We start from the raw sequence: 26,549 nt of genomic DNA on the forward strand, positions 1-26,549 counted from the left end.
CTTTGGATCTGAAAAACGACCTTTTTTAAAGCTTCCTTTTTGCATTAAAAAAATGCTTTGAATTTTTAAAAGGTTAAATATTTTGTGGAGGAATCAGAAAATTTAATAAGGATTATTCTAATTTGGTTTAAATTATATCTTTGGGCCAGGAGTGTCCGTACTTCCAAAGCTTTAAGGAGCTGTGAAGCTGCTGGAAGGCTACGTGGAGCTGCTGGATGTGCTTCTGTGCATCTCCTTCACCCTGCTTCTTTAGACACAAATCACCCCCTGGATAACACAGCAGCCTCTTGATGTGTACTAACAAAGGCAGAAACCAGAGCAGCCTCCATATTGCAGACATTTATGCTGGGGGTGTGCAGGTCTTCAGCAGCAGGAGGCAAATGAGAAAGCAGAAGGTAGCTGGCTTTCTTCCTTGCCCCTCAGGTTCTGCAGTAATGACGACTCGGTTGGGCCTGTAAGGGTGCAAGGCAAGTGTTTACAGAGGATATATCATTTATTCAAAACATATCGCTTAGGAAATCTTTCGACTGCTTGAACAAGTCAGTGGCAGCAGTAGTCAGCCCTGCTGTGTTTCAGGGATGTGGGGCACCGCTGAATTTGCCATGTCTGTCTCAACTCATAACTCAGTGCATGTCCTCCAGTGCATTTCTCAGTCTCATTTACGAAAAGCAGGAATAGTTATTTCTTGTTTCTGTAGAGCTGGGGGGGGGTGTGTGTCTCGTGAGGGTCATTGGTACTGCTCAACAGTTAAGTGCAATCCTAGTTCAGAAATTGAGGATCCACTGGTAAAGTAATGGCTGAGTTTAGCTCAGGTGGGGTATATTGCAGCAGGGAGATGTCTGAGCTACTATCCTGCCCAAATCCTGGTGGCAGCAAGGGTTGGCCTCTCATTTCTCTGGGAGAGTAAGAGGGCAGTATAGCTAGGGAGCAGCGTATTGTGCCTTGGCATGCAGCAAGCAGGATGGCTTCTGCACAGAATGACGACAACGTGAAGATGCTGTGCCTTTCCTAGGGCTCTTCTGGCAGTAGAGAGATACATGGCTACAGTTTAAGATCCCAAATAAAAGTGATTCTTTTGTGTTTTGAAGATTTCTCATAATTTTAAAACAAAGACACTACACCCCATTGTTTTCCCTTGTTCCTTTAATAGTTAATGACTATTAAAACTAAGTAATTTTACTACAAAATTCAGCTTAATAGTATCTTTTTGAAATTTATGAGTTGCTTTCGAAACAAGTGTCACGGTCTAAAATTTTGAGTTGTAGGGACAAGTAGGTAGTTAAGGTCTGAAGTAGTCCAGGTTGTTTCACTCTGCTGTTCTGCATAGTTTACAAAACCAAAGCATACAACAAATAGTCAGATTATTGCAAATTCATGTATTTATTAGTAGGAGTCCCTGACACTCTCGTGTTACTTTCTGCTGGTTGAAAATGTGCACTGTATTTACAGGGGTGCAGTAAAACAAGTGAAAAACCTGTCCATGTTTTCACGGTGTGGTGTGCCTACAGTGCTTAGTGAAGCAGGATCCTATTCACAGGTTCAAGTTTCAGATGCTGCCAGAGTTAAAATCAAATTAAATTGTCATCATAGCAGCAGTAGTTGTTACAATGTCCAAACAGTACTTTAAACTCATTCAGTTTCATGTAAACAAAATCAGATGAAGCAACAGAGACATTAATGAAATACCATCTATAGTAATCTGCTTAATCTGTGTCCCGTGAGGATTGTTGGGGTTCTACATCTTTCTGAGGGACATAGATGTGTTTTTATATAGGATCTAGGTTACATGATTATACTTTGAAAAATCCGGCTTCATTCTTGCCTCCACGTTATGATGCCATCTAGCATGTCCAGGGGTTAGGGTTTGCCTCAGTTTCTTTGGTCCAGTATTTTTTGTGTTGGATATGGTTTTCCTTTGGCTGGCTGTTTCCTTCTGCCTCAAGGTTGAATGTCTGCTTACTCTGCATTGAGGTTTCTCCTTTGATCTACTCATTCCCATTAAAGGCATGTTGACTTCAATAAGAAGAATATTGTACTGAGGGCCTTTGGAACTGCTCAGGAAATACTCTCCTGTCACATGGGTGAAAAGCATTGAAGATGTGTCCATGTGAGATTGTGCTAGTGCCATCTGATTTATCAGCCAATATATGTTCAAGTGTTTTCTTGCCAAGTATTTTTATTTTTTAAGTTCAGAGATTGATTTATGCTCTTTTTGAGTATATTTGTACAGCTAAATCCTCTTCAGATTTGAAGTCTTCGAGTCCTGTTGACTTGGTGGAGCTATGCCATCAAACATCAGCTCCTGCACTGGCGTCTGCTGTCTCTGGGTGTGCCCCGTAACCCAGTGTAGCTCTGTTTGGTTGGCTGACAGATTTGAAAGCCATTAGCTTGCCCAGTGTCATCAGCTGCCTTTAACAGGCCATACCTTTTCAGCCGTTATCCTAATATTGAGCTCAGTATTTTGACTAGCAAAACAGTTAGTTGTTGAACAACAGAACTGACATCCAAGGTGTCAAAAGCAGCATTAATGAAATATTGTGCTCTTTTCTGAAAGAGTTAGAGTGTATTGCTCTAACTTCTGCCATTATTTTGGTTATGTCTTTATCTACTAGATTGGAGAGCCTTCAAGGCTTGCTACTTTCTTGTGAAGGTCCCTGTGAACTGTAAACAAGTAGCTTGTATATCTTTGAAGATCTAAATAGGATGTGCTTAAGCCTCCCAGTTCAAGGCATCTGCTCCTGCCTTTGAAACAGTTTTACGCATCTATATTAAACCATCTTCAGTTTTCCAATTTTTTTTATTATTTGGACAATAATTCTGGATGTGGAGTTCAAACATCATTGGGGTGAACACAAAATGCTTGTAACTGTAGTTTTTCTATCTTTTAATTTGTTTTAGTAGTTTGATTTATTTGAAAATAGCTTTTCTTCACAGTTTCTTAGTGTGTTATTTATGACAGCTGTTGTTTAGACCTCCTCTTGGTGTAAATTGAAGTAATACCTTTGAGGTCAGTGAAGTTACACTGAAGCTGGCAGAGATATGCTGATTTATTACAGCAGAAGTCTGGTGCCCATCTATAGTTCTTTTGGCTTTAATGGATATCCGTCATTTATAGCTGTCAGGAGATGACTGAAAAGGCGATTGAAGAAAAAATACTCCTCTGATGTTCTATAAAGAGAAAATTGCTTGGAAGGTTCCTCTCTCTTCTTTATTATGTTTCATTCATAAGAATAATTGTGAGTATAATTAAATGTAAATTTTAGATGCAGTCAGATACTTCTAGATCCAAACACAACAGTGATGCCTAAGGAGAAGGAATGATTTAGAAAAGGAAGCTGATGGGAAGCCTGGCACAAAATCAGACCCATATGTTATTTTTCACAATTGTTTTCTTTAAGCTGTTTCCAAGACATACAGGGGTGCATAGCACAGTAGGGCGCAGCGTTTGTGCAGCCAAAGGGTCACAGTGCAAGCCAGGAGTTGCGTGTGTACAGCTTGTTTTAAGTCACCCAGTGTTTCTCCAGTCCTGTCTCTATGTCTTCGAGGATCTGTTCCCTGGTATTGGGGGAAGCTGGTGAAAAGTGCTTGAACTTTTTCCACTTGAGTTCAAGAAGAGCTGATAGGAGAACAGCAGGCTGATGAAGAACCAACTGCACACGCTGCAGAAGAGCTGTTAAAAATATACCGTTGAATGTTTCTCACTGCTGCAGTGATTTTCCCAAGGACAGCTATGCCAGGTTTTTTACATTGTCACAGTTCCTTTTGCAAAGGATGGTCAGAGTCTGTTGAAGTCAGTGGAAAGATTTATACTGAATCCAGAGCGGGACAGGTTTGCACTGATAGTCTTTTTGGTGTTAGTGTTGAATGGAAGATTTGGGCCTTGAGTGATTTGTAATGGAAAAGGTTACCTACTGTGAGCACAGGAGCTAGAGGACAAGGCAAGGCTTGGAAGTGTCTCAGTTTCTCACTCTCTCCTAGTAGTGGTTTATTTTAGTTTCATGGGCAAGTGCTTGGGTTTGGGAGCCGTCTGGGCTTGCTTGGGAGCTCTGATTCCATCAGCAAGGAATGGTTCCTTGCTTGAAGCACCTCACCCATGTTCAACTAGCAGTGGCTCGCTTTGGTGGCTGAATCCCAAATGCTGGAAAAACAGCCTTCTGGGTAGGGGTACAGTAGATTATGTACAAGACAACGATAACGAACCCATTATCTATCCTGGCTTTTTCCTCCACTAATGTTTTCAGTTGTGGAGTTTTACTTGGAACCCCCAAACTTCCACTTTATTTTTTTGTAAGAAAGCATGTCCTCTAACTCCAGGCCCTATATCTGTTTTTGTAGTAGCTTGTGCATCTTGTAATTAATTCCTTCTTAAGACACTGCACTAGCTTTATGCATTTCTGCTGATAAAAGGGCCCTTCGTACGCTTGTATGGACTTGTGTGTTCATGCGCTTGGGTAGCAGAGGATTCTGCTTTCCTTTTATGCTCTGACATTTGATGGCTGGTGCGACAACACATACGATAACATCATGCAAAGGCTATGTTCTAATGTATTGACTTTAACAAAGATCATGAATAATTCATTCTCACTGTAATACTGCCAAAGTCTTGTCTATCGAAGCTACAAATACCTGTACTGGAAGAAAAACTTTCTCATTATGGCATGCTAGTTTCCACCTTCTACTCTATTCTGTGGCAAAGTCAGTCCACGCCTGCTGTTACAGAATTATGAAGTGGTTCTGCCATCATGGAATCGGCATTAAAAGTTCACAGTGCAGTTCTGCAGGAGGGCCATATAAAGAGTGTGTGTCTCTGTGAAGCTAAATGAGATGGATGATTCCATGTAACTTCCCTTAGCTGTTCTGTATTTGTATTTCTCATGTCTCTTCAAAATGTGCGATTACTCTGTACTTACTTCATCATCTTCTTCTCCCCCACTACAGTCAGAATGGGACCTGTACAGTGTCCAGACGCCAGAACACCATCCAGGAGCTTTTGCAAAACTGTTCAGATTGCCTGATGCGAGCTGAGCTCATAGTACAACCCGTGAGTGCTTCTTGTTCTTCTTATTGGAAGTGATTATGAATATTACAGGGAATGAATGCTGTGTTGTTATCTGGACTCACAGGCTCTGCTTCTTCATCTCCTTTCTCCCCTTTCAGCTGGGAGTGGAATAGCACGCCTCCTTCCTAGGTCTCCCTCTTCCGTGTGCACTCTGTGTTCAGTAAAACAGATTGAAATGCATCTGATCAAGAAAAGGGGGACTTCTCGATTTAAAAAAAAAAAAACCCACCCTTTTAAACAGATTCTACTCCATCTTATTTTTCAGTTTTAGATCAAGACCACTGTCAGTGTAAATAGATGTTAATAATGTTATGACCACTTGTACTCTTTTAGTGTGTCCTGTAGAATACCATCGTCATCTTCTGGGCCATAATGAACCTGAACCACCATAGGAAAGTCCTTCATTACTTGTATTTTATTTTTCCAGATGATTCCTAAAGAAGTATATGAAACTAGGTTAAATCTTCTTGACTGTTTAATCCCAAATGCATACAGATGATCTTTGCTGTACGCTGCACTGATACAGACCCATAGTGCCTGGGGGTGGATTACTCACTGATGCTAGGTTCAGTCCTGGTGAACATGGGATGTCCTCTGTTCCTGCTGAAGTCAGAGGAGGTGCAGGGTGGTGAGTGCATCCTGCTGTTGAGTCCACTGAGATGCAAAACCATTCACAGTTCTGGCAGTAGATGTGATTTAGTGCACACTTTTGAACCCTCTGTGGACAAAAAATTCTTTCAGGAATGAACTCAGTGGTTAGCAGTTCATTTCCTTTTCAGAAATACAGCACGTGTGAGCATGTTTATATAAAAATCAATGCCAGAGTAAATACTGCCTCTTGTTAAGGATTAATATTATTCCAGTGAAGTTAAAAGAAAGTGATGTTTAGTTCCAGCTTGGTGCCACAACATGCATTGCTTACTTTGTTTTTTTCGTTTCTTTCTGAAGGACAAAATAATGAGGTCAATCAACATTTTATTTGCAAAATCAAATCACAGCTGGGTTATGTTTTGTTCAGCATGGCTGTGTCAGTGTGGGATGAGATCAAAAAGCTGTGTCTTCCTGCTTGGAGCACCATGACCATGCTGGTCCACTGCACTGAGAGGGTGCGTGGAGAATTTGCCTAGACTTTTGGTGATAAGGTGGGATGCAAATGTGACGGGGCATGGAGCTGGTCCTAGGCAGACAGGGTGCAGTCTGCATTTTTGCAGGGGAGGACTTCAGGGAAACACCTGAAAAATAAGGAGCAACATCCAACTTGCACTAGGACAGCGTTTGCTTCTCATCCTCTAAACACAAAAACATAAGGTCTTAAAGACTTAGCACACTGTGGGAAGCCACTGAAATAAACATCAGTCAGGACGTGCTGTTCTTTATGAAAAGGTTTGATTGGTGTTATGTTTTAATAATTTTCTTTAACATTTTATTTGTAATAAGGACTTTCCAGTGACTGTGGATCCTCTGTTAATTTGCCTTTTGCCAGTTAAAACTGGCAATCAGAGACCTAGCAGTTGAAACCTATCGTGCTTCTTAAAAATAATCAGTCCTCATAACATCTCTTTTGAAACAACCAAGCTGAAGCTAAGGTGATGAATATTTAATTTAATCTCCCATCTATTTTTTTTTTGGTTGCTGTTTGTTTGTTTGTTTGTTTTAGGAATTGAAATATGGGGATGGTGTCCAGATTAGAGGGAACAGAGATCTGGAAGAGTGTTTTGCACAGGCAAATGACCAAATGGATATCCTGGATGGGCTGATCAGAGAGATGAGGCAGATGGGCCAGCCCTGTGAGATGTATCAGAAGAGGTATTGCCAGGGAAGGGTTGGGGGAGGGAATGTGGCTAATAAAAGTTTGTGGTGTCTCAAGTGCTCACCTTCCCTGGTGTTGCAGGATGTGACAGAGATCAAGAAGGTAGAACTGAATCTGTTTGGGGCATGCTAACATGAAGAAGGGCCTTGCAGTAAGAATTTCACACCTTGGTTGTCCCAGTGAAATTTTAGTCAGTATATTTTTTCCACAGCCTGTGCTTTCAGCACTTTGTTTTGAATACTCGGTGGTCCAGTAGATGAATTGCATTGTTTACATGTTTTCTGTGTGTTTTCATCATAGATGCTAAGCGGTTCCTTCCCTTTTAGGCTGCTTCAACTTCAAGAGCAAATGCGTGCCCTGTACAAAGCCATCAGTGTTCCCCGCGCCAGGAGGGCCAGCTCCAAAGGCGGTGGTTGCTACTCCTCTCAGAGTGGCTCAGGCTGGGATGAGTACACGAAACGTGTCACAAGTGAATGTTTAAACTGGATGAGGCAGCAGAAGGTAAATCTGTGCAAAACTCAGAGACCTGGTGGTGTTTATGAATGTCACTTTACATGTAGTAATGTTTTGGGTGCCAGTAGAAAATTAAAAGCACACATGAATGCTAATATATTAAGTTTCTTTTTTTTTTTTTTTTCCTCCCCCCAGTATTGTACATATAGCGAATTTCTAGTGAAATATGAACATGGATTTGGGGTCATCTTTTGCAGAGGAAAAAGTGTGAAAGTTAGATTTGAAAGCTAAATGAGACACAGCTGTTAACAAAAGGCATTGCCATGTTTGCGTTAGAGATTATTATGCTTGATATTTCCTTCCTTCCTTCCACAGATTTCCTTTATGATTCATACTTATTTTAACCCTTTACACAGATAGGACCAGCTTCAGATTTAACCATTGTCCAGTATTTTACAGTTGGTCTTCCCCTCTAAACTATCCTTATCATACTGGGAGCCAGAAGGTAGAGCCGCTTGCCACAGGACTAGGCTTTCAGAAGTCACTGCTAAAAATGCTGAAGTTGCTATCTGTTGCATTCCCAGAAAAAATTTGCCTGTGCACAGCTGTTGAGAGCCCATAGTCTGTTTTTGTGCCGCTGAAGTGAAAATTGTGTCTTTGTGGTTGGACAGCCCTTTCTGAGAGACAGGTAGGGAGGGTGGAACAAGGTGGCTGAAGTTATGCTTTGCAGACTCCTTGTAAATTGAAATTGCATTATTTTTATCTCTCTTTATTAGGTTGTTGCTTAGTGATCCTGTCATTGTTATCTGCATGTGGTGTTTGCCAGGTGGCTGCTATGCAAACCAGATGAGGAGGGGAGAGCTCTGTACAGTTCCCATACTCTTATGTGAGTGCTAGTCATAGTCTAGTCTTTCAGTGCCCTCCCACAGCATGACATGTTTTAGAGGAAGAAGGGGAAGTGGAGATGCACTCCTTGAGTGGTAACGTGTATAAGCATTGTGTCCGGACAGCAACAGCAGATATGATTGCTCTACAGACACTGTGGGAGAGTAGGCTAATTGTCAGACCTGCCATGGTTTGAGGAGTGATGTTGGACAGGCACTGGGCACGCTTCCAGCGATGAAAGGTGGTGAACATGCTGCACCTCTCAAAGATGCCACGTGACACCCTTCTCAGACACCCCTTGCTAAGCACAGGGAGCATAAGCAAGTGCTTTATAGCTGTCTTCCCACACAAAACCTCCCGTGAAAGTAAAAGGCACTCTCTCTCTCCCTTTTTCAATCCCTAAGGCGAAGCTGAGGTGGGGCCAGTAATCACTTAGTTCCCTGTTGGGCTTTTGAGGTTTTTTTTTAGGGAAAATTTATTTTGAACTTTCCACCATGCCTCTTCTTTCCATCATGCCTTGCTGTGTCCCATTACCTGCTCACACTGGGACTAGGATAGTGTTTCCCCTAGTAAGGTGGTGAGATGTGGGGAAAAAGGTCTGAGCAGCTGTGGTTTTCTGTCGGTGTTCTGTTTTCTGTCTGGGTGGTTTGTTGAGAATCAGGTGGTAGGAGGGTCAGTCAAATTTCCAGTGCAGAATTAGGGAAAGTGCAGTCAAATTCAGACAGCCTTTCTTCACGTACTGGCAGCTGGCCAGGACTGCTGCTGTTGCTACAGACTCTTTAGACCGTTTAAATACAATGAGAAGGGTCAAAGTCCTGTAACTTTTAGATGGCTGAATTCATAATGGTTTTGTTTCTTGGATCATTTTTAACACTGCCTTTGAACCCCTACGCATGAATGTGGTTTGGGCTTTATTGTCATCTGTTGACTCATAGAGATTTGGCTCCAGGCTGGTAATTACCAAGTTCAGTCCCAACGCAAGATTAAGATACCTATTTCTTTGCTGTGCGCATGCGCAGACAGGCATTCAGGCAGAGACGGAGTGTGTCTTTACAGCATAAAAGATGATTTGGAGTTTGAGAAGCTGAATTGTGAATTCAGTGGCTTTTAATGTTTGAAAATAATGAAACAAAGGACTGCAGTCAGATGGCTTTTGAGTTAGTAATTATCCAGGTGTATTGCTGTTTTTCAAAGGGTGTTCCTAGAGATTTTCCCTTGGCATCCTACAGTAAATGTTGCCAAAATGCAAGACAAACAACATGTTCTATCATCATTTCAGTTTTATCTTCTGTTTTTTAAATTTAGTTTGACTGCATTTAACTGAAATTATTGGAGTTTACATGAACCTAATTAAAATGGAAATGTAGAGTGCTGGGCTACAGAATTTGACTCGGTATTTGTTTTCAGAGTGATAAGAATGTATCTATACCGTAAAACATAAACGAACAGTTTGGTCCAAAGAAAACAGATGAAAACACGCTACTGAGTGTGCTTCATCCAGTCTAATTTTAAGCAACTTAAATATTTTCCCCACTTTTGTTTCTTCTACTTTGGGAGCCTGTCACACGCAGTTTAAGTGGTAACAATTTTAAGAAATTGTAACCTCCTATTCTGAACTTCCCTTTGTTCAGTTTTACTCTCTACTGCATAGTCATGTTTTCTTCAGTTCAATTCCTTTCTGCTCTGATTTAGATAATAATGTTGGAAATGAAAGTACAAATACCGTCTCTTTCTCCTAGGCTGAAATGGAGCTAGTGAAATGGGGGTTTGATGCAGCATCCATTGAGCAACAAATTGGTGACCACAGGAGAACTCACAATGCCATTGGAGACTATCGCTGGCACCTGGACAAAGTCAAAACAGATCTGGTAATTATTGTCTTCCCTTACAGGTTGCTTAGTCTAGATTTATATCATTGACTTGCTGGTGTTCCACTACAAAAAGGAATGCTGAATATCTCAGCTTCTCTTCGGAAAGCACTGGTGTCATGACAGCAGCACTTTCAACCTAATATTTATTATTTCATGATTATTTTGTGTTCTGCTTCTTTCCCTAGAATTTTAAAATGAAAATTTAGTAGCTATTTGAAATTTTGTGTTGTGTATCAAGGCTGGCAAATAAATATTGCAACAGATTTTTGAGAAAAATGGCTAGGAGTGATTATTCAAACTTTCTGTCTAGGTATGTTAAAACAAGAAAGAGAAAGGATAGGGTGGGCTTGGAGTAATGAGGGAATTTCTGTGAAAAATGCCCAAATTCTGGGCTGTGGATTTTTTTTTTTTTCTTTTTTTGCCCCTCTGAGCCTTCTGTTCTCCTCTGGATTTTGTGATTGAAATAAAGTTGTCACTGAAAGTGCAGTGGTTAACTTCCTCTCCTATCAGCCCAGCAACTAGTATAAGAGGGAGGAGGCTTACTTCATTTCCATTCTTCTCTGTTAATTGCTCACATGGGCAGGAGGAGAGGGAGTTGAATCTAAAGAAAAGACACTCTGTTCTGGAGCTCTGATCTATAGGCCAAGCTGAAGAGTGGGAGGGGTGTTACTTCCTTTTCCCTTCTGCTTGAAATGGGAAAGGTGATAGTCTGGCCCTATGGAATACCAGTTCCGAGGTTGTGCAGGTTCCCAGTCATAGAAATGGGTATAAAAATTGGAGCCTCCTGCTCACATTCTAGTTTATACTACTTCATAATCTCCAAAGCTAGCTCTAGGACTAGCTGGTTCCCCACAACTGTCTAGGAGTTTGGTACAGAAAGAGATCCAGTTTTGGGAGCTGTTTTGGTATTGCAAGGGTTATGTGCAACTTTGCTTATGTACTAAGCATTCCTGAGGGAAGTAAGTTTGTCCAAGCCTTGGTTTTATACTTCCTGTTGTCCTCCAGCGGTGCAGATCTGCTACTCACCTATGTCTCTTGCAGGCTTTTGCAAGTTACCACCTGTAGTTGTAACATTATGATGCTGGCACTGTAAAGGAAGTATCGACAAATCGGCAACTTGTAAAAGGCTCACTAAATATTTTCTGTCTGTTTCAGCGGGAGAAGGCTGCAGTTCATCAGCTGGAGGAAGAATATGAAGGACTGCTGGTGAGCATGAGATGCGTTCATTTTTGATACCCTCTATGATGAATGTTCTTTTTGCTTTATTAACACCAGTGTGATAGTCAAGGGACACTTAAGGTTTCAACAGAGTGACAGATTCATATTTAAATAATTCTATTCAGCAGTAAACTGACAGTGCTTTGTGGTTTCTATAAAGTTCAATTCGAGTCATGAACTTGAGATTAATTCATTACGTGATGTATAATTGACTTACCCTCACAAGGAGGTTTCTAGTTTGCACTTGTTGAAGGGAGTTGGTCACTAAGCAGGTGGAGAGTAGAACTCTACCTCCTTAATGGGAGCAAACGACAAAGTTAGTCTATATATGAAGCTTAAAAAGTTACTCAAAGATGGAATTAGAAGCAAATTCTGTTTAGGGCTGTGCATCTTCTGCGCTTTGGATCTTCATGTAAAATACAGTAAGAATTGTGTGCAAATGGTAGATTTAACCCTTGGATTTGGAAGCTGATTCCTTTACACATTTCAAGCAACAGGTTGTATATTATGATGTGAGCACAGAGAAGGGATCTTTTAGTGAAGTGTCATATGTTGAAAAGGTGCTGCTACAACATCAAGGATGTACTATGAGCAGCAAATACAATTAAAAGTGATGTTAAATGGTCAGACATTTCTTGTGTTTTCCCCAATGCCTTTTTGCTTTCCTCCCTACATGTCTGCTACATTTGTGTTTGAAATGACTTTTGGAAACTGCTGACTTCAGGTTCCCGTTGTTATATAAATCCAGACAGGTTGTCCACTGTCCATTGCCAGCAGGTTTTATAGCTCAGTAAACCCAGGCAGATTATCTGCTGTCCATTGCCAACAGGTTTTATAGATGTGTGGCTTTTACTGTTATTTTAGTTTAAAAAAAAAAAAAGTACATGCTTTGCTCTTGACTTCCCCTTCTCCACCCAGCACAGGCATTTCTGTGTTTATGGCTTCTCATTTCTGGAATTCCTTGCAGAAATATTCCTTTGAGAGAATGGATCAGCTCCGTCAATTCCAGAACCTCATCCAAGCCACCAGCAGAGAGATCATGTGGATCAATGACTGTGAGGAAGAGGAGCTTCTCTATGACTGGAGTGACAGGAACACTGACATCTCCAGGAAGCAGGAGGCCTTCTCTGTAAGACAGCTCAACCTCCCCATGCTTTCCATGGGCCCTCTTGGGATAGTGAGGGAGGAACAGCCTGGCTCAGGGGGACTGATTACAGGACAGGCATTTCTTCACTATTTCAAAGTTCCTGGGGATTTTTATCAACACTTTTGGATTAAGTACTGCATGACAACCTCTTGAGTCAAGATTAGACATCTATTGGAAGATTGTGCTTCCATTCAACCAGTTGTCATAGCTTCTTTTGACCTTGGAAGCTGGCCTTATCAGTACAGACTGCTGTGGACTAATAATCTCATATTGCTTATGCACACAGTCATTATGTTGGCATGCTAAACTAAGGGACTTGAATCAAGCAGTTTAACTCTCTCTGTTAGGACTTATGTAGGGGTTAGGTGGTGCCTATATTTGGCCCTGATTGTCACCAGGAAGTAGAGATATGCCAGAGGGAACTGGTCTCTTCCTCTGACGGTTTTGCCAGCAGCATGTTGAGTGCATGGTCAGAGGTAGTTTGCACTACTCCTTGTCTTTTGTGGGTACATAGGGAAATTGAGCATGTGCATTTCTTTAACCAATATTGGTACTGATCACCAAATTGAAAAAGGAATTAAAGTTCACACTATTAAGGAGGTACTTTTTTTTTTTTTTTAGTTCCTTTGTTCAGGATGTTGCAAGATGCAGTCATTTTTGCTTCCATCATTCCTAGGAAAGGCAGAACTTTGGGCACTTTGCTCTGTGAAGCCACAAGCCTAGAGACTAGAACTGAGATGATTCTTTGATTCTACTGTTTTCATAATTAAATTCAGTTACACTGAATAGAATTGCTATGTAATGTTAGCAGGGATAATTTTACATTATCACCACTATCTGGAAAATATTAAGTAAATCATCCCGTGCAGTGTACATTTGGGGTTTGTTTAATGCCGTGTTTTTGTTTAGAAACGCATGAGTGAACTGGAGCTTAAAGAAAAAGAACTCAACAAGCTAAAGCAAGAAAGTGACCAGCTAGTGCTCAACCAGCACCCTGCATCAGACAAAATTGAGGTGAGTTAAGAGTTTGTGGATTTTGCTTGCTCCTTTAGTTGCTACATGGGAAAAGTTCTCAGTAAAAGTCCACAAATGAAGAACACCTGAGAAGGGTTTGCCTGCCATAAAGCATGTCTATTTTTATCTGGCTGTATGAGCTGCTCTATTAAATGTTACTGCCTTCCTCTACAGACCTGGCCACAACAACTGCAGGCTTCTTAAGAGCTATGGAGAGAACTCTCATTGCTATCAAATTTGATGATAGATGCATGTGAAAAATAATACGAGGCTTAGGGATTTGTCTGAGTGTATTGAAATTGCTGTATCTCATTTAATTGACTACAGTGCAGCAGAATTTATGGTAGGAATGAATGTCATTGTTCTTCTGCTATCTTAGTATGTATGTTTTGAAGAAAGCCACACCCTTTGTTGAGGGTTTATATTTAATCCAGGTGCAAATACTTTCTGCAAGTGAAATTCATAGTGCATTTCTACAGCTTAGTCAAGACATTTTTGCTTTCACAGCTTGGTGTACATTTACCTTTCAATTACAAAGGCTGCAACAATTTGAAAAATCTCATTTTGTTAGGAAATGCTGTAGTTCTTATAATTTTAAGAGTGCATAAGAACCCTGAAACTGAAAGAAGCTAATAGGAAAAAGAGTCCTTTCTGCTTTTCAGTGTATTTACTTTGTTAACTGTTATCATGTTGTATAAAATCACCATTCATATTTCTTCTGTGGTCAGTTTCTGCCTTAAAGGAAAGATCCTTGTAAGCTGTAGCAGTGAAGTAAAAGTTGTGTGTAGTTTTCTAAAGACTATATATGAGGACTACTTGAGAAGTTTGAATTTAAAAATAGCCATCATAAAAAAATGATGTTTGACAGTGTTCTTTGGAAGAAGGAGAACTTGACAATTTGCAATTGAAATATTTTATTTGCACTACTGTTTGTGCATTTCACCCCTTTTTATTCATGCACTTCAGGCTTTATGCTGATCAAACAAAATTCAAGTCATGAACAAATTTCTCTATGCATTCCACAAGCAGGTATTTAATTCATTTCAGGTAGATGCTTAGAAGTTGGGGAACTATTTGCATGAGTTACATTATTCTGGAGTGCCTGAATTTGTTTTAGCAGATTTTTCATCTGCATTTATGTGGAGCATAAATAGTTTTGCTTGAGTCTAGGTATGGGAGAGAGATCAGTGTGGTGGTTTGAGTTCTGTATATTACTATTTTTGTTAGGCCTACATGGATACGTTACAGACTCAGTGGAGCTGGATTCTTCAGATCACTAAATGCATTGATGTTCATCTGAAAGAGAATGCGGCTTACTTTCAGGTGAGTAGTGATGTGGAGAATTCACATTACTTTTGTTAAAAGTGTGAATCCCATCACAGATATTTTTTTCTGTACCAAAATCTTTCTAAATCCATACAAAATTATGCATTAACACGCTGTTTCCATATTGTAAATGCTACCAATCTGCCAGATTTGAACTGGGATTTCTCATGAAAGGAATCCATTGATTTTTAGCAGACATTAAGAGCTGTGTACAACTGAAATCACAACTTTTCTCTTGTAGTTCTTTGAAGAGGCCCAAGCCACAGAGTGCTACCTGAAAAACCTACAAGACTCCATCAGAAAGAAGTTCATCTGTGATAAGAGCATGTCACTGCAATCTTTGCTGGAGCAGATCAAAGAGCTGGAGGTACTGTCACACCCACCTGAGAGGTTATGTTCTGCGTTCCTTGAAATCAGTTGCCCTGTTCAGATACCAAATGTAAACCCAACTGTACTGCAGTGTTTATATCCAGTACTGTATGAACTTGAAGCCATAACTGTATATTATTGCCCATTTCTTAGGAGAGCCTACAGATGGATCAGTGTTATTCTGTGTAATACTGTTTGGGAACTCTGACTTCTTTTTAAATCTGATATGAGCCCAACAAATTCCTAAGTTTTTGGCATGCTAACAAATTATAAAAAGGAAATACTTTCATTCATAGGTGGTAGAAAAGATTTGGCCTCAAAGGATAAGTGCATTTAATAAATGATTCATCATGTCACTATATCACTGTAGTCTCTTTGGAAGGACTTAACTCAGCTTTTTTAGCTAACTATTTGCTCATCATGAATTAGGCACTACAATTCCAAATTGAATATACTGGAGGAAAAATGGTCAGTGATATAAAAGGGCAATTGATGAAGTCAGGTTTGAGAGTGTAATTACTACTTTTTTTTTTTGGTTAGCATTCATGTTATAGTAGATTCTTTCCATTTATTCCTGTGTTTCTTACACATCACTTTAACCACATTGCAGGTCTGTATGAAAAACCTGCTTTGCAAGTTTTGCAAACTTTGCAGCTTGCCAGAGCTGCAAAGATACTTAGTTTGATGTTTCTCTTTTCTTTTTTTAAAACTGCAGTTTTATGTTATAGGCCAATGACTCATCCCACGAAGGCTAAAGGAAGTTTTGCCTACTGTGAGCTCCAGATGTATCCCTCTCTTAATAAAGCAGTGGGAACTAGATGTGGTTTCTTTTTAGAATGAATTTTTAACATACAATTTATCTTTTCAGAATGAACGCGAGAGAATTCTTGAATACAAGAGGCAAGTGCAGAGTTTGGTGAATAAATCCAAGAAGATTGTGCAGCTGAAGCCACGTAACCCAGACTACCGGAGTAACAAGCCCATTATCCTCAAGGCTCTGTGTGACTACAAACAGGATCTGGTATTGTATCCCTTTTTGGCTGAGCATGAACATCATGTAAACTAGAACATGGCAAATTATTTAGTAAACAAAACTGTTGAGCTGATAGGTATAACCCCTTTGTCTGCTTCTGGTCAGCATTTAAATTTCTTTGGCAAAAAAGCTCTGACATTCTTGCAATTATGAGTAAACAAGCTAGGTTCTGGTTGGTTAATAAATCTAGTCAAAATTATTGTTATTATTCCATTAAATACTCGTTAATACTCATAGTTCAAATTAGCACAGAAAAGTCTCATGGATAAATTGTTATACAGATGCTTCCCAGCATCTATGCCTTATTTTTGGTGATTGCTCACTTTTCCAGTCTCTCTGGGTCCTTAGGTCAACACTTCATCTATCAAGAGGTGAGGAATGTACTGTGGGTCATTGGTATTCCCATTTTTTTGCTGGAAGGAGTATGAAATCGATGGTGATAGTTTTTATTCCTCTTCAGTACTGGAGCTGCTTTGGTTTATTTCTATATTTTTTCTTATCAGTAGGCTTAGATGTGTTTTCTGCTTACGTGCTCTTTCTTCTTGACTGGTTTCAATTATGCAGTTTTTCAGTTCTGTTATCTGTAAAACTTGTTTTACCTGATTCACTAGGTTGCACTCCTGTAGTGACCAGTAATTGACCACTTTGATTTGTGTTTACAATATGGGGTTTCTGCTATCTGCTCTGTGTCTGCACTCTTCCGTATCACATTTTATTCTAGAGTCACAGAAATTCAGCCCACACAGAGTAGCTACTTGTTCTTACTATAACCAAAACTAAATAAATTTAGGCAGTAGTTACCTGACTGCTTGGCAATTGCTCTTACTTTAAGCAACCTAAATTCTGCTCGGATGAGGGTAAGCCCAGATGAGTCTGGAGCCCCTGCATGCTCAGATCAATGCAAAGGCCATGGCCTTTTACTAGTTACATCAAAAATTATATTTGCTGGCTGTAGAGGTGTGATGCAGGTAGAGTCCCATCAGGATAAATTATAGGAGGAGCCTTCCCCTCTTGGATGCGAGTGGGTTGTAACCTGCACCATAGCCACACCCATGGCCGCATGGTGTCAGGATTTCTGGCAGTTGGGGCTGGTGGATCTAACTCTGCTGCACTTGCTCCCAGTCCCCGCGCAAATACGGATGCAGCACTAAGCATCCTTACGCCTCCAGCTCACTGGCTTACAGCCATGCATGGTTGCATAGCTTACCGTGACCATGTGTCCACATTCAGGCTTTATTTGTCATGTCAAGCCCCAAGTCTGATGAACAGTCAGACTGGCAACTGCTCAGTGTTCTGTGGCTCCCACTTGGTTTTCCTGGGTTTTCTTCACAGGGAAACCAGATTCAGGGAGAAGGGGTTGATCTGTACCGATCTCTTGCCCCAGTATGAAGCCAAGATGCAGACTCAGACCTGGCAGCTGGGAAGCACTTCCACTTATGTGATCTAGATGCATCTTCCTTGTCTGTCTCTCTTAGAAACCCCATCTTACTTAACTAAAGAAAAAAATGTTGTTCTGCGTTCCTTACAGAAAACAGTGCGCAAAGGAGATGAATGTATCCTGAAGGACAATAATGAGCGCAGCAAGTGGCTGGTGACTGGCCCCGGAGGAGTGGATATGCTGGTGCCATCTGTTAGTCTTATCATCCCACCCCCCAATCCATTAGCAGTGGATCTTGCTACCAAGTGAGTTGCTGCCTGGGTTTGGACACCTGCCACCAGGAGCAGATAGAATAGTTCACTCAAAATAGCAACCAATCACAAAATCTGGTCTGTGCCTTGATCACAGTGCCCCCCCCACCCTGTAAGGGTGGGGGATTAAGGACTAGACCCTTGACTTGGAAATTCACTTCAGTGAAGCTTGCTGGGATCTAGGCTAGGATCTAAAAATATTTAAAACTTAACTTTTACAAGGTTTTTTTCATCTCTAGTAATGGAAGTCATGAATAAATTAATTTCAAAGATTTTCTCAAGTAGAGAACAAGCCTTAACACACTCCACATCTGGTGGATGTTTCTTTGGATGTTTTGTAGCTATGCCATAAGGACAGATGCATTTTGACCATGGAATTTCTTTTCTCATCTCAGAATTGAGCAGTACTATGAAGCAATTTTAGCTTTGTGGAACCAGTTGTATATCAACATGAAGAGCCTGGTATCTTGGCATTATTGCATGATTGACATTGAGAAAATCAGAGCAATGACTATTGCCAAGGTAAGACTCCACTTGGCCTTACCTGTAGACCAGAGACACCCATGACCTGACCCCTGTTGTCCCAAACAGTGCTTGCTGTGTCCTGTGCAGATGTATGTTCTGCAAAACCATGGGCCTTCCTTTTGCTGGGCTGCACAAACAGTTATATGTGGAAGTTGTCATTTCATTAAAGGAGAAACAAAATGCTTTCCCATTCAAACATGATAAGGATAAACGGGAAGATTAGCTAAGGGGATTTACTACATACTTGCTGTACTTGTTCCCTCTATGCAAGGGCATGGATAGACAGAGTAAGAGGTAGAATTTCAAACTGTTTTTAAGTTATGAAATGATTATAACAAGCTCAAAGGGCACCATACTTTTAGATGCAGCCTAGGTAGGTTTTACTTTAAAATGCGATACCTCTGGTTTTTTTATATAGGTGTATTAGTTTGTTCCTTAATGATTAACTAGTCATAAACCTTCCCCAATTGCTTCTTTTTTGAAAATACTCTTCTTCCTCATTTCAGCTGAAAACAATGCGTAAGGAAGATTACCAAAAAATAATAACTGACCTGGAGATCCATTATCAAGAATTCCTCAGGAACAGCCAAGGCTCAGAGATGTTTGGCGATGAAGACAAACGAAAGATCCAGACTCAGTTCACTGATGCTCAGAAGCACTACCAAACCTTGATTATACAACTGCCCAATCAATCACGGCAGCCACAAACAGGTTTGTTGTGCTCCTGTTTTTTGTACAGAACTGACTGCTTGGGTTTCTTTGTTGGGGCGTGGTGGGGTGGTGGTGCATTCTTTTTATGTGAAAATGTTCTCATAAACATATGAATGGAAACATGTTCAAGAATTGTACTGCTGTCTCCCAACATAACAAAACCGACCATGTGCAGGGAAGAGTATGTTTTGTTCTTCCTTCCTTTGGTGTGAATGGTAATAGTCCTCTAAAGTTCATGCAACTTGCTTGGAAAATGAGAGGAATTTAGTCCATCTGATATGTTTTCAGTTATTGGGAAGCAAAATCTCACTGCCGCATTTGAGGAAGCAAGTTCATTTTTTTGTGATGGAATGATTTCATTTCCTTGAAACAGCTGCATAAGGGCCTAGATCTTCTCCCTGTTCTTAGTGCTACAGATCCACTCAATGCTTAGGTCACTTGGGCACTGCATTGGCTTTCTGTAAGTAGGTGCTCAGTTCTCTGGCAGTTGACATTTACTCAATTCATTTTACAGTGGTCCCAACTGAGAGCTGTCCTGTGGGTTCCTCAAACACCATTATCGTTAACGAGAGAAACCGAGAACATGAGAAGCAGGAGGCCTGGCTGCTGATGGAGCTTCAGAAACTTCGGCGTCAGATTGAAGCTTCTGAGATTCAGATGGTTCAAAGAGCTCCTCTTGGAGTGGATCAAGGGGCTGTGCATGACTTTTCAGTCAGAATAAAGGATTTGGAGGTAACTGTGGATGTTTTTCTTCAAACATCTCAAGCTCAATATGGCTCTATGCTGCAGAGCATACTTCAGTTGTATTTCCAATCAGCTGGGAAAGACACACATCCTGTGCAGAAAATTCTCAATTGGAAGCTAACCATGATGATTTGGATTGGAGTTTAGTTCCTAAGTAGAAAAAGTTGACTCTTGGATTTTAGAAGTCAAATTCTGTCAGGCAAAGAATACAGAAAGCCTGATGTCAGTTGGACATGAGCTCATGTTAAGACTCATCCAGGTTAAAGCACTATTAAAATCCTTCTGCACAGGCCCCACTTTACCACGTACCTCTGAAGTGCTGTCTGTGGTATGCAGAGTGGATACGTGAGGCTTACAGACTCTCTCCCTGTCCCAGTTCTTAAGATTTGAAGGAGACTGGAGAGGGAAGATTACTAAGAAAAGAGAACAGGTTCAGCATATGAGAAATTCCCCTGAGGCAATGAGGTTGCAAAGGTCTTAAGAGCAGAAGGACCTTGGCACATCTACTGAGTGCAGTAGGGAGCTGGCAGTAAAGCCCTCTACTTTCAACAGAGCTGAGTTTCAGGACTGGAGAAGGTGATCAGAGGTATTAACCTGCTGTGGACTGTGCAAAAAAGAAACCACCCAATGTTACCTCGAAGAAAGCAAGCTCAGGCACTGCTTCAGTCCTCAGTCAAGTTGGTTGGATAACAGCAGGCTATTTGGATAAGGAGACCAATTGCATATGTGCTGTAGAATGACCATTCAGCCACCAAAAATGTGTAAATCAGGCATTCTCTTTTCTTAGGGTGTGCAGAATGACTCTCAAATAATGGCTGAGACCCTCAATAAGCATAAGGACTTGCTGCCTAACTTCAGAGGCTGTGAAAAGTATGTGTACTTGCAGTCAGAGATAAATGCCCTATTTCAAAAACTGGAAAATATTAATGGTGTTTCTGCTGGCTACTTAGACAGGTAAGAAAACTGAGGTTATAGCACTAAATCATTCACTTTCTTTCATAATTCTTAGCCCAGAAACCTGCCTTTTGTTACCAGTAGTGTAAAATTACACTTTCTTTCCTACAAATGCTGTACATGTGGGTAGAAGCAGACAGTTATGTGAATTTCTTCTCTTTTCTGGAAGACTTTTAAAAAAAAAAAAGGGAGAATCATGGGTATTGCTGAAATTTCTTCTGTGTTGTCTATTCTCTTTAACTAATGGTCTGCAATTAATTAGAAATATCACCTTTCCTGCCCTAGTTCATAACGGATTTGTCTTGTATTATTTATTTCAGCTTGAATGCATTGAGGTGTCTGCTCCAGGTTATTCTACAAACAGAAGATGTGATCAGAGTTTTCGAAGTCAGACTGTCTGAAGAGGAGACCGTTCCTTTGGATCTTGATAAAGTGGAGGCTTATCGGGCTTGTCTGAAGGTGAGAGACCAAGACCCAAGGACATGACAAGGCAAAATTTGTAGCTGCCTACACTGGTCTATTGAGCTGGGTGAAACCCTTCTGAAACCACAGGAGATGGAAACGCTGATTCCTATGTCATATTTTGTGACATAGACATACAATGCTTTTGCAAATTATTGGAAGGAGTGCACAGGTTACTACTTCTTCCATCCCCTGGTTGTTGCTGCCTTTACAGAAAAGCCAGCAGCATGGAAGGTCTCCATAATCCATTTCTGTACAAAATTATCTGTGTTCATTTGTATCACTTATGAAGCTAGATTTGAAGGCAATACCTCCTTTCTTGCAAAAAGGCTTGTTAATTGCCCTTATTGTCATCTAGATGTAACAAGTAAATTGGAGTATTATTGTGTGTCCCAGTTTTGCCATAGAGTCCATTTCAAATCTTACAGTGAGAGCTATCCATCCTGTACCAGGGGAGAAGGCAAAGAATAACTGCTTTGCTGAGCACAAAGTTGAGTTGCAGAACCAGTCTTTATGTGGCATTGAGCTGGTCCTTTTGTGCACTGAATACCTTTGGGAGAATAGGGACTCTTTCATTCTTTCCTGTTCCCAGGTGTAGTAGGGAAAAGGGTGTAGGTGGCACAAATGGGGCACAGCCAGGTTACCTTTTTATTATGTTAAATGAGAGCTGCAGTTCAGCTGCCCGAGTTGTTCTTAGCTGGTGTAAATTAGAGCTACACAAAAAAAAAAAAGCTTGAGCATATCAAAGCATGCAGTCATCCCTGTGACTGAGGGATGCAAGGCAGACTACTGCCTGCACTGTATATGCCATTGGGTGATACCCTACAGTATGCAACTGTGTGCACACAAACAAGTGTGTGTGTAAAGAAATATCTCCATGGAAGATGATTACAAAAATGAAAACAGGAAAAAAAAAAATCTGTGCAGACTTTTTGATAACATTTAAAAACTGGATATGTCAATCCTGAGGCTTGATTCCACAGCTGTTGCAAGTGTAGGAATCTTTTGTACTTCAGTGAAATTTTCTTGTCAATTGTTTCTAGGAACAAACAAGGCAGGCTCTTCCTTTTTTTTTTTTTTTTTGGTAACTGCTCTACATAGTTCTGAGAAACTGAAATGTTAGTTACAGAATATGACAGCAGAGGGCTTTGGTTTAGCAAATTCTTTGAGTGAGCCTACCTTTAAACACATTCTTAAGTCAACGTGTTTACCAAAGTAGGTGTTTCACTTTTAATATATTAAGTCCAGCTGATATCGGTGTACATACCTTACTGAATTAGAAACAAAATCTTTAGATCCCAACACATTGTACATGCTATTGATGGTTAAATTTGAGTATCCTCTCAAGAATAAAACGTATGACAGCATTTTGGTTTTTCTCCAGAAAATGAAAGGAGACCTAAACATGAAGAAGTCACTCCTGAATGCCCTGGAAAACGAGCTGCAGAAAACACTCCAGATTCACGCACAGTCTTGCCAGTCATATACCCTGTATGACATGGACATTGGAAAGTTCTGTGACAAAGTTACCCAGCTAATAGACCGCTGGCAGAGAGTTGATAAGCAGATAGATAACAGGTTTGCTCATATTTCCTAACAGCTTCTTCCTTATTGCTATTGCTACTAAGATCATCTTAACAGTGAGTCTAAAAGAACTGATATGCATTGATCATCCCTTCCAGAGGACAAATTAAGTCTTCAGGGCAATAAGACTAGAGCAACTGTGAATAGGTTGAACCTACTTTAAAAGGGATGATGTAAGACCAAGCAGGAAAATGTAGTTAGTCATGTAAATGTCTAACCTATGTGCTACGGAGTTGTTCTAATTATTTTTTTTTTATTTATTTTTGGTAATGTTCTTGGATTAGGTACTTCCAGTCAGCATTTTCCCCCTCAAACAAAGCAACCATGCTTATTCCTGAATACCCTATACCTGACGGTTAAAAAATTAACACTAAAAATTAAGTAAAAAAATCCTAACAGTTTTTTTCTAATGCTTTATTGAACTGAAGGCATATTCTGATTGCTTGTGGACTTTTTTTGGGGTGTGATTTGCTTTGGTTTGGTTTTACTTCAGGCCAAAATCTAGTCCTATTAATAAAAATTGGCTGGTTGCTGGTTGTTTTGGTTAAAATTGAGAGCAAGAGTACTGAAGTCAGTAAACTTGATTCTTATCACTGCAAGCTTTTATCCATCCCTCACTTAGTTGTCAGGAAGTGCCAACCTCTGTGTATTGCAGTTACTCAAAAGTGAGGCACCAAAAACCCACACTGGGTGACTAATAACTGTACTGCTCATTTATTTGAAATTTTTGTTCAGAATCTCCTTTTAGAGTTTCCCATACTTTTACCTAGTTTATTACTGTGTCTTATTTCTGAAAAGTGTTTAAAGAGAGAGGAGGAGTGCACTTTCCATTGTGACAGTTTTCCCTGTTTTTTTTCTAGATCATGGGATTTAGAAAGGCAAATCAAACAGCTGAAAACTTACCGAGATCTCTACCAGGCTCTCTGCAAATGGATCTGTGATGCCAAGCGCAGGCAGGATTCTATTGAGTCCACAAAACTGTGCGATTGCAACACTATCATGAGATATCTACATGATCAGAAGGTATGGAGCACCTGAATGAGTTGTCTTCAATTATCTGGATTTTAAATTGCTTTGCTATTCAGAAAATATCAGTATCAATGCAGTCTGCAATACAGTGGCCTGTTTTGAATTACAAAGTACGCAAGCTACCAAAAAACACCACATGTGTAGAAAGCAGGAGAGAGGAAATATTATTATCCTCATTACTTTCTGTCAGCACTGCTACAGATTATGAACAAGACCGTTTTTGGCTCCTACATGATCACTGACACTTTCACACATCAGCTTTGAATTAATTCAAGGGACTGTATGGTGGTGCAACTTATGGGACAAATTATAGCACAAAAATAAAAAGCGAGGAAATACATCTAAGCTAAAGTCAAGGAACTCTCTCCCCAGCTCTGGGGGTTGTTCGGTTGGTAGGTGTTTTTTCTGAGAACAACCTTCTCATGCACAGAGAGCTTGGCATTGTAAAAACTGCACAGCTACAGGTCATTTCAGGTCTCAACCTCTGGGTCTGCAGTGGTGTCATAATGCAGGTGCCTTCTGATGGAGTCAGTGTGTACAGGAGGAAATACAGGTAAATCTTGAGGGAGTGCTTCACAGCTCACTTTTTTTCTTGACAGAACTTGCACAGTGAAATCTGTGGGAAGCGAGACAAAGTTGAAGAGCTTCTCAAGCATGCAGATCAGTGCTCAGCTGCAATTAAGGTACTTGGATTTCAGCATTTCTATGGGGTGTGGTTTTTCATGGTCAGGCACATCCCGTTGTCTCCGCTCTGCTGGCAGGTGAAATGTCTGCTCCCTGATCTGTGTGTGCAGAAATTGCTGGGGTGAAGCACTTGTGTGTACAAAATACAATGAAAGCAATTTGTGTACTTGCCACCTGAAGATGACAGGATGATGCAGGAGATACCAGTGAGAGATTCTCTTCATGAGAATCAAAGCCTCCTTTTAGCCAGACCAAACTTTCCAGTTCACAGGTTAAAAAAAAAAAAAAGGGAGTAGAGAAGAGATTGGTATCTTAGGAATTAAATCTGATAAGGATTTGGTCTAGGAGGCAAGACAAATGCAGATTAGCAGTAGGAATGGTGTGCAATAGCCATGAAAACCAAGGTGATATACAGGGAATGGTTTTGTGGTCTTTGCATTTTTATGTCACCTTTATATCCATGCTTTTTCCAGCTCAGTCTTACATTATGTGACAAAGATCTTGCTATGTACATGATGTGGCCTATGTGATGTGAAAGAGCTGTGGAGACAGTTATTTCTGATGAAGTTTTGGTTGATAACAGTACCTAGACCAATTCCTCCCATGAATCTTTTTCACCTCTCGGTAGCCCTCAACTAACAGAAAAACATATCTTCCTTTTTTTTTTTTCCTCCTTTTCCCCTTTGTCATTCTCCTCCATGAATCTCCACAGTGGTACTTGAACTGATGAGCTTCTGTTTATGACAGAGAATCATCTGTACATGGCCAGAGATATAAACAAGGGAAAATGTAGCTTTTTATTAAAAAAACAAAACCAAAAGAACCCCAAAACTTTATTTGCATTTTGGGAAATCCAGATTCCCAGAAAGTTCATTGGCAGTTGTTAAATGGGTCTTACCTTTCCCTGTTGTTTTATAGGATTATGAACTGCAGGTTGCTTCCTACAGTTCTGGATTAGAAACACTGCTCAACATACCCATCAAGAAAAGTGTGGTTCAGTCTCCTGCAGTGCTGATTCTACAAGAGGTATCTTTCTTTCCTTCTCATAAATCTTTTGGTTACATTTGTTTGTCTGTGTGAGTCATTGTGAGTCATATCCAGCTGTATTCTAATAATTAACACTGTCATTGGTAATGTGTGCTAAGCATATAAGCACAAGGAATTAGTGCAGAATAGTTGCTGTGCTGTAAAATCATACTTGGGCTCATTTAGACAGTAGATTAGCCCTCAGGAATTTACCTCATTCCTATTCAATGTCCATTGCATACATATTGTGAGAAAGAAAGATTCATGCACCAAGTGGTTTAGTCATTTTCAACCTGTGAATTAACCACTATTAGAAGTTTAATTTAGGTTACTTGTGACTGTCAGACAGGAAGAGCATGATGAACCAGGGAATGAAGCTTTGGATTTAATATCACATCAGCTATGGGGGAAGATAATCTTGAAAAAGAAGGTGTGGGCTTATCAGAAGGGAGAATTTATACATTTGGGGTCCCCAGAAAGTCGTGTGAATTTGTGAGGAGGAGAATTTGCTTTTTACTTTGTCAGGTGATAGGTTTTCTCAACTGGATTGGAATCCTTTAAATGACCTGAGACATAGTATGTTCATATCTGAGTACAAGCTGCTAACAATTCTCTTTCTTTTCAAGGCTAGTGAGGCTCAGTCTCGCTACATAGAGCTTCTTACAAGATCAGGAGATTATTACAGATTCTTAAGTGAAATGTTGAAGAGCATGGAGGACTTGAAGGTAATCTGACTTTTCTTTACCTTCTATTTTTATCATAGGTTAGTAAGGTATCACTGATCAAAGACTTTCTGCTTAAGTACAGTGCAAAACAGTTCACAAAACTAAATCCTGAGCTCAGTAATGTCCCATGAAGGAGGCATATATGCAGTTTCGTGCATCTTTTGTCAAAGAGTACAGTATCTTGCAAAGTTACCTTTGAGGTCATGTGTGAGGTGGAGAACACTAGACTTC

General features: G+C 40.3%; 1 protein-coding gene across 2 annotated transcripts in view; it reads left to right on the top strand.

Moving 5' to 3' along the window:
- The window catches only part of DSP (desmoplakin), a 39,551-nt gene that overhangs the window by 4,728 nt on the left and 8,274 nt on the right, over positions 1–26,549 (top strand). For both annotated transcript variants that reach the window (XM_074827948.1, XM_074827958.1), the window contains exons 2-22: positions 4,939–5,041; positions 6,717–6,865; positions 7,196–7,370; positions 9,947–10,075; positions 11,234–11,284; positions 12,264–12,425; positions 13,353–13,457; positions 14,685–14,780; positions 15,025–15,150; positions 16,021–16,173; positions 17,714–17,868; positions 18,270–18,396; positions 18,906–19,110; positions 19,625–19,842; positions 20,642–20,808; positions 21,129–21,267; positions 22,655–22,848; positions 23,715–23,877; positions 24,483–24,566; positions 25,486–25,593; positions 26,220–26,318. In XM_074827948.1, the coding sequence (XP_074684049.1) occupies positions 4,939–5,041; positions 6,717–6,865; positions 7,196–7,370; positions 9,947–10,075; positions 11,234–11,284; positions 12,264–12,425; positions 13,353–13,457; positions 14,685–14,780; positions 15,025–15,150; positions 16,021–16,173; positions 17,714–17,868; positions 18,270–18,396; positions 18,906–19,110; positions 19,625–19,842; positions 20,642–20,808; positions 21,129–21,267; positions 22,655–22,848; positions 23,715–23,877; positions 24,483–24,566; positions 25,486–25,593; positions 26,220–26,318 (2,908 nt within the window). The remainder of the gene's footprint in view (positions 1–4,938; positions 5,042–6,716; positions 6,866–7,195; positions 7,371–9,946; positions 10,076–11,233; positions 11,285–12,263; positions 12,426–13,352; positions 13,458–14,684; positions 14,781–15,024; positions 15,151–16,020; positions 16,174–17,713; positions 17,869–18,269; positions 18,397–18,905; positions 19,111–19,624; positions 19,843–20,641; positions 20,809–21,128; positions 21,268–22,654; positions 22,849–23,714; positions 23,878–24,482; positions 24,567–25,485; positions 25,594–26,219; positions 26,319–26,549) is intronic.

The sequence above is a fragment of the Strix aluco genome, chromosome 1 (genome assembly GCF_031877795.1).
Source record: "Strix aluco isolate bStrAlu1 chromosome 1, bStrAlu1.hap1, whole genome shotgun sequence".
Taxonomy (NCBI): Eukaryota; Metazoa; Chordata; class Aves; order Strigiformes; family Strigidae; genus Strix; species Strix aluco.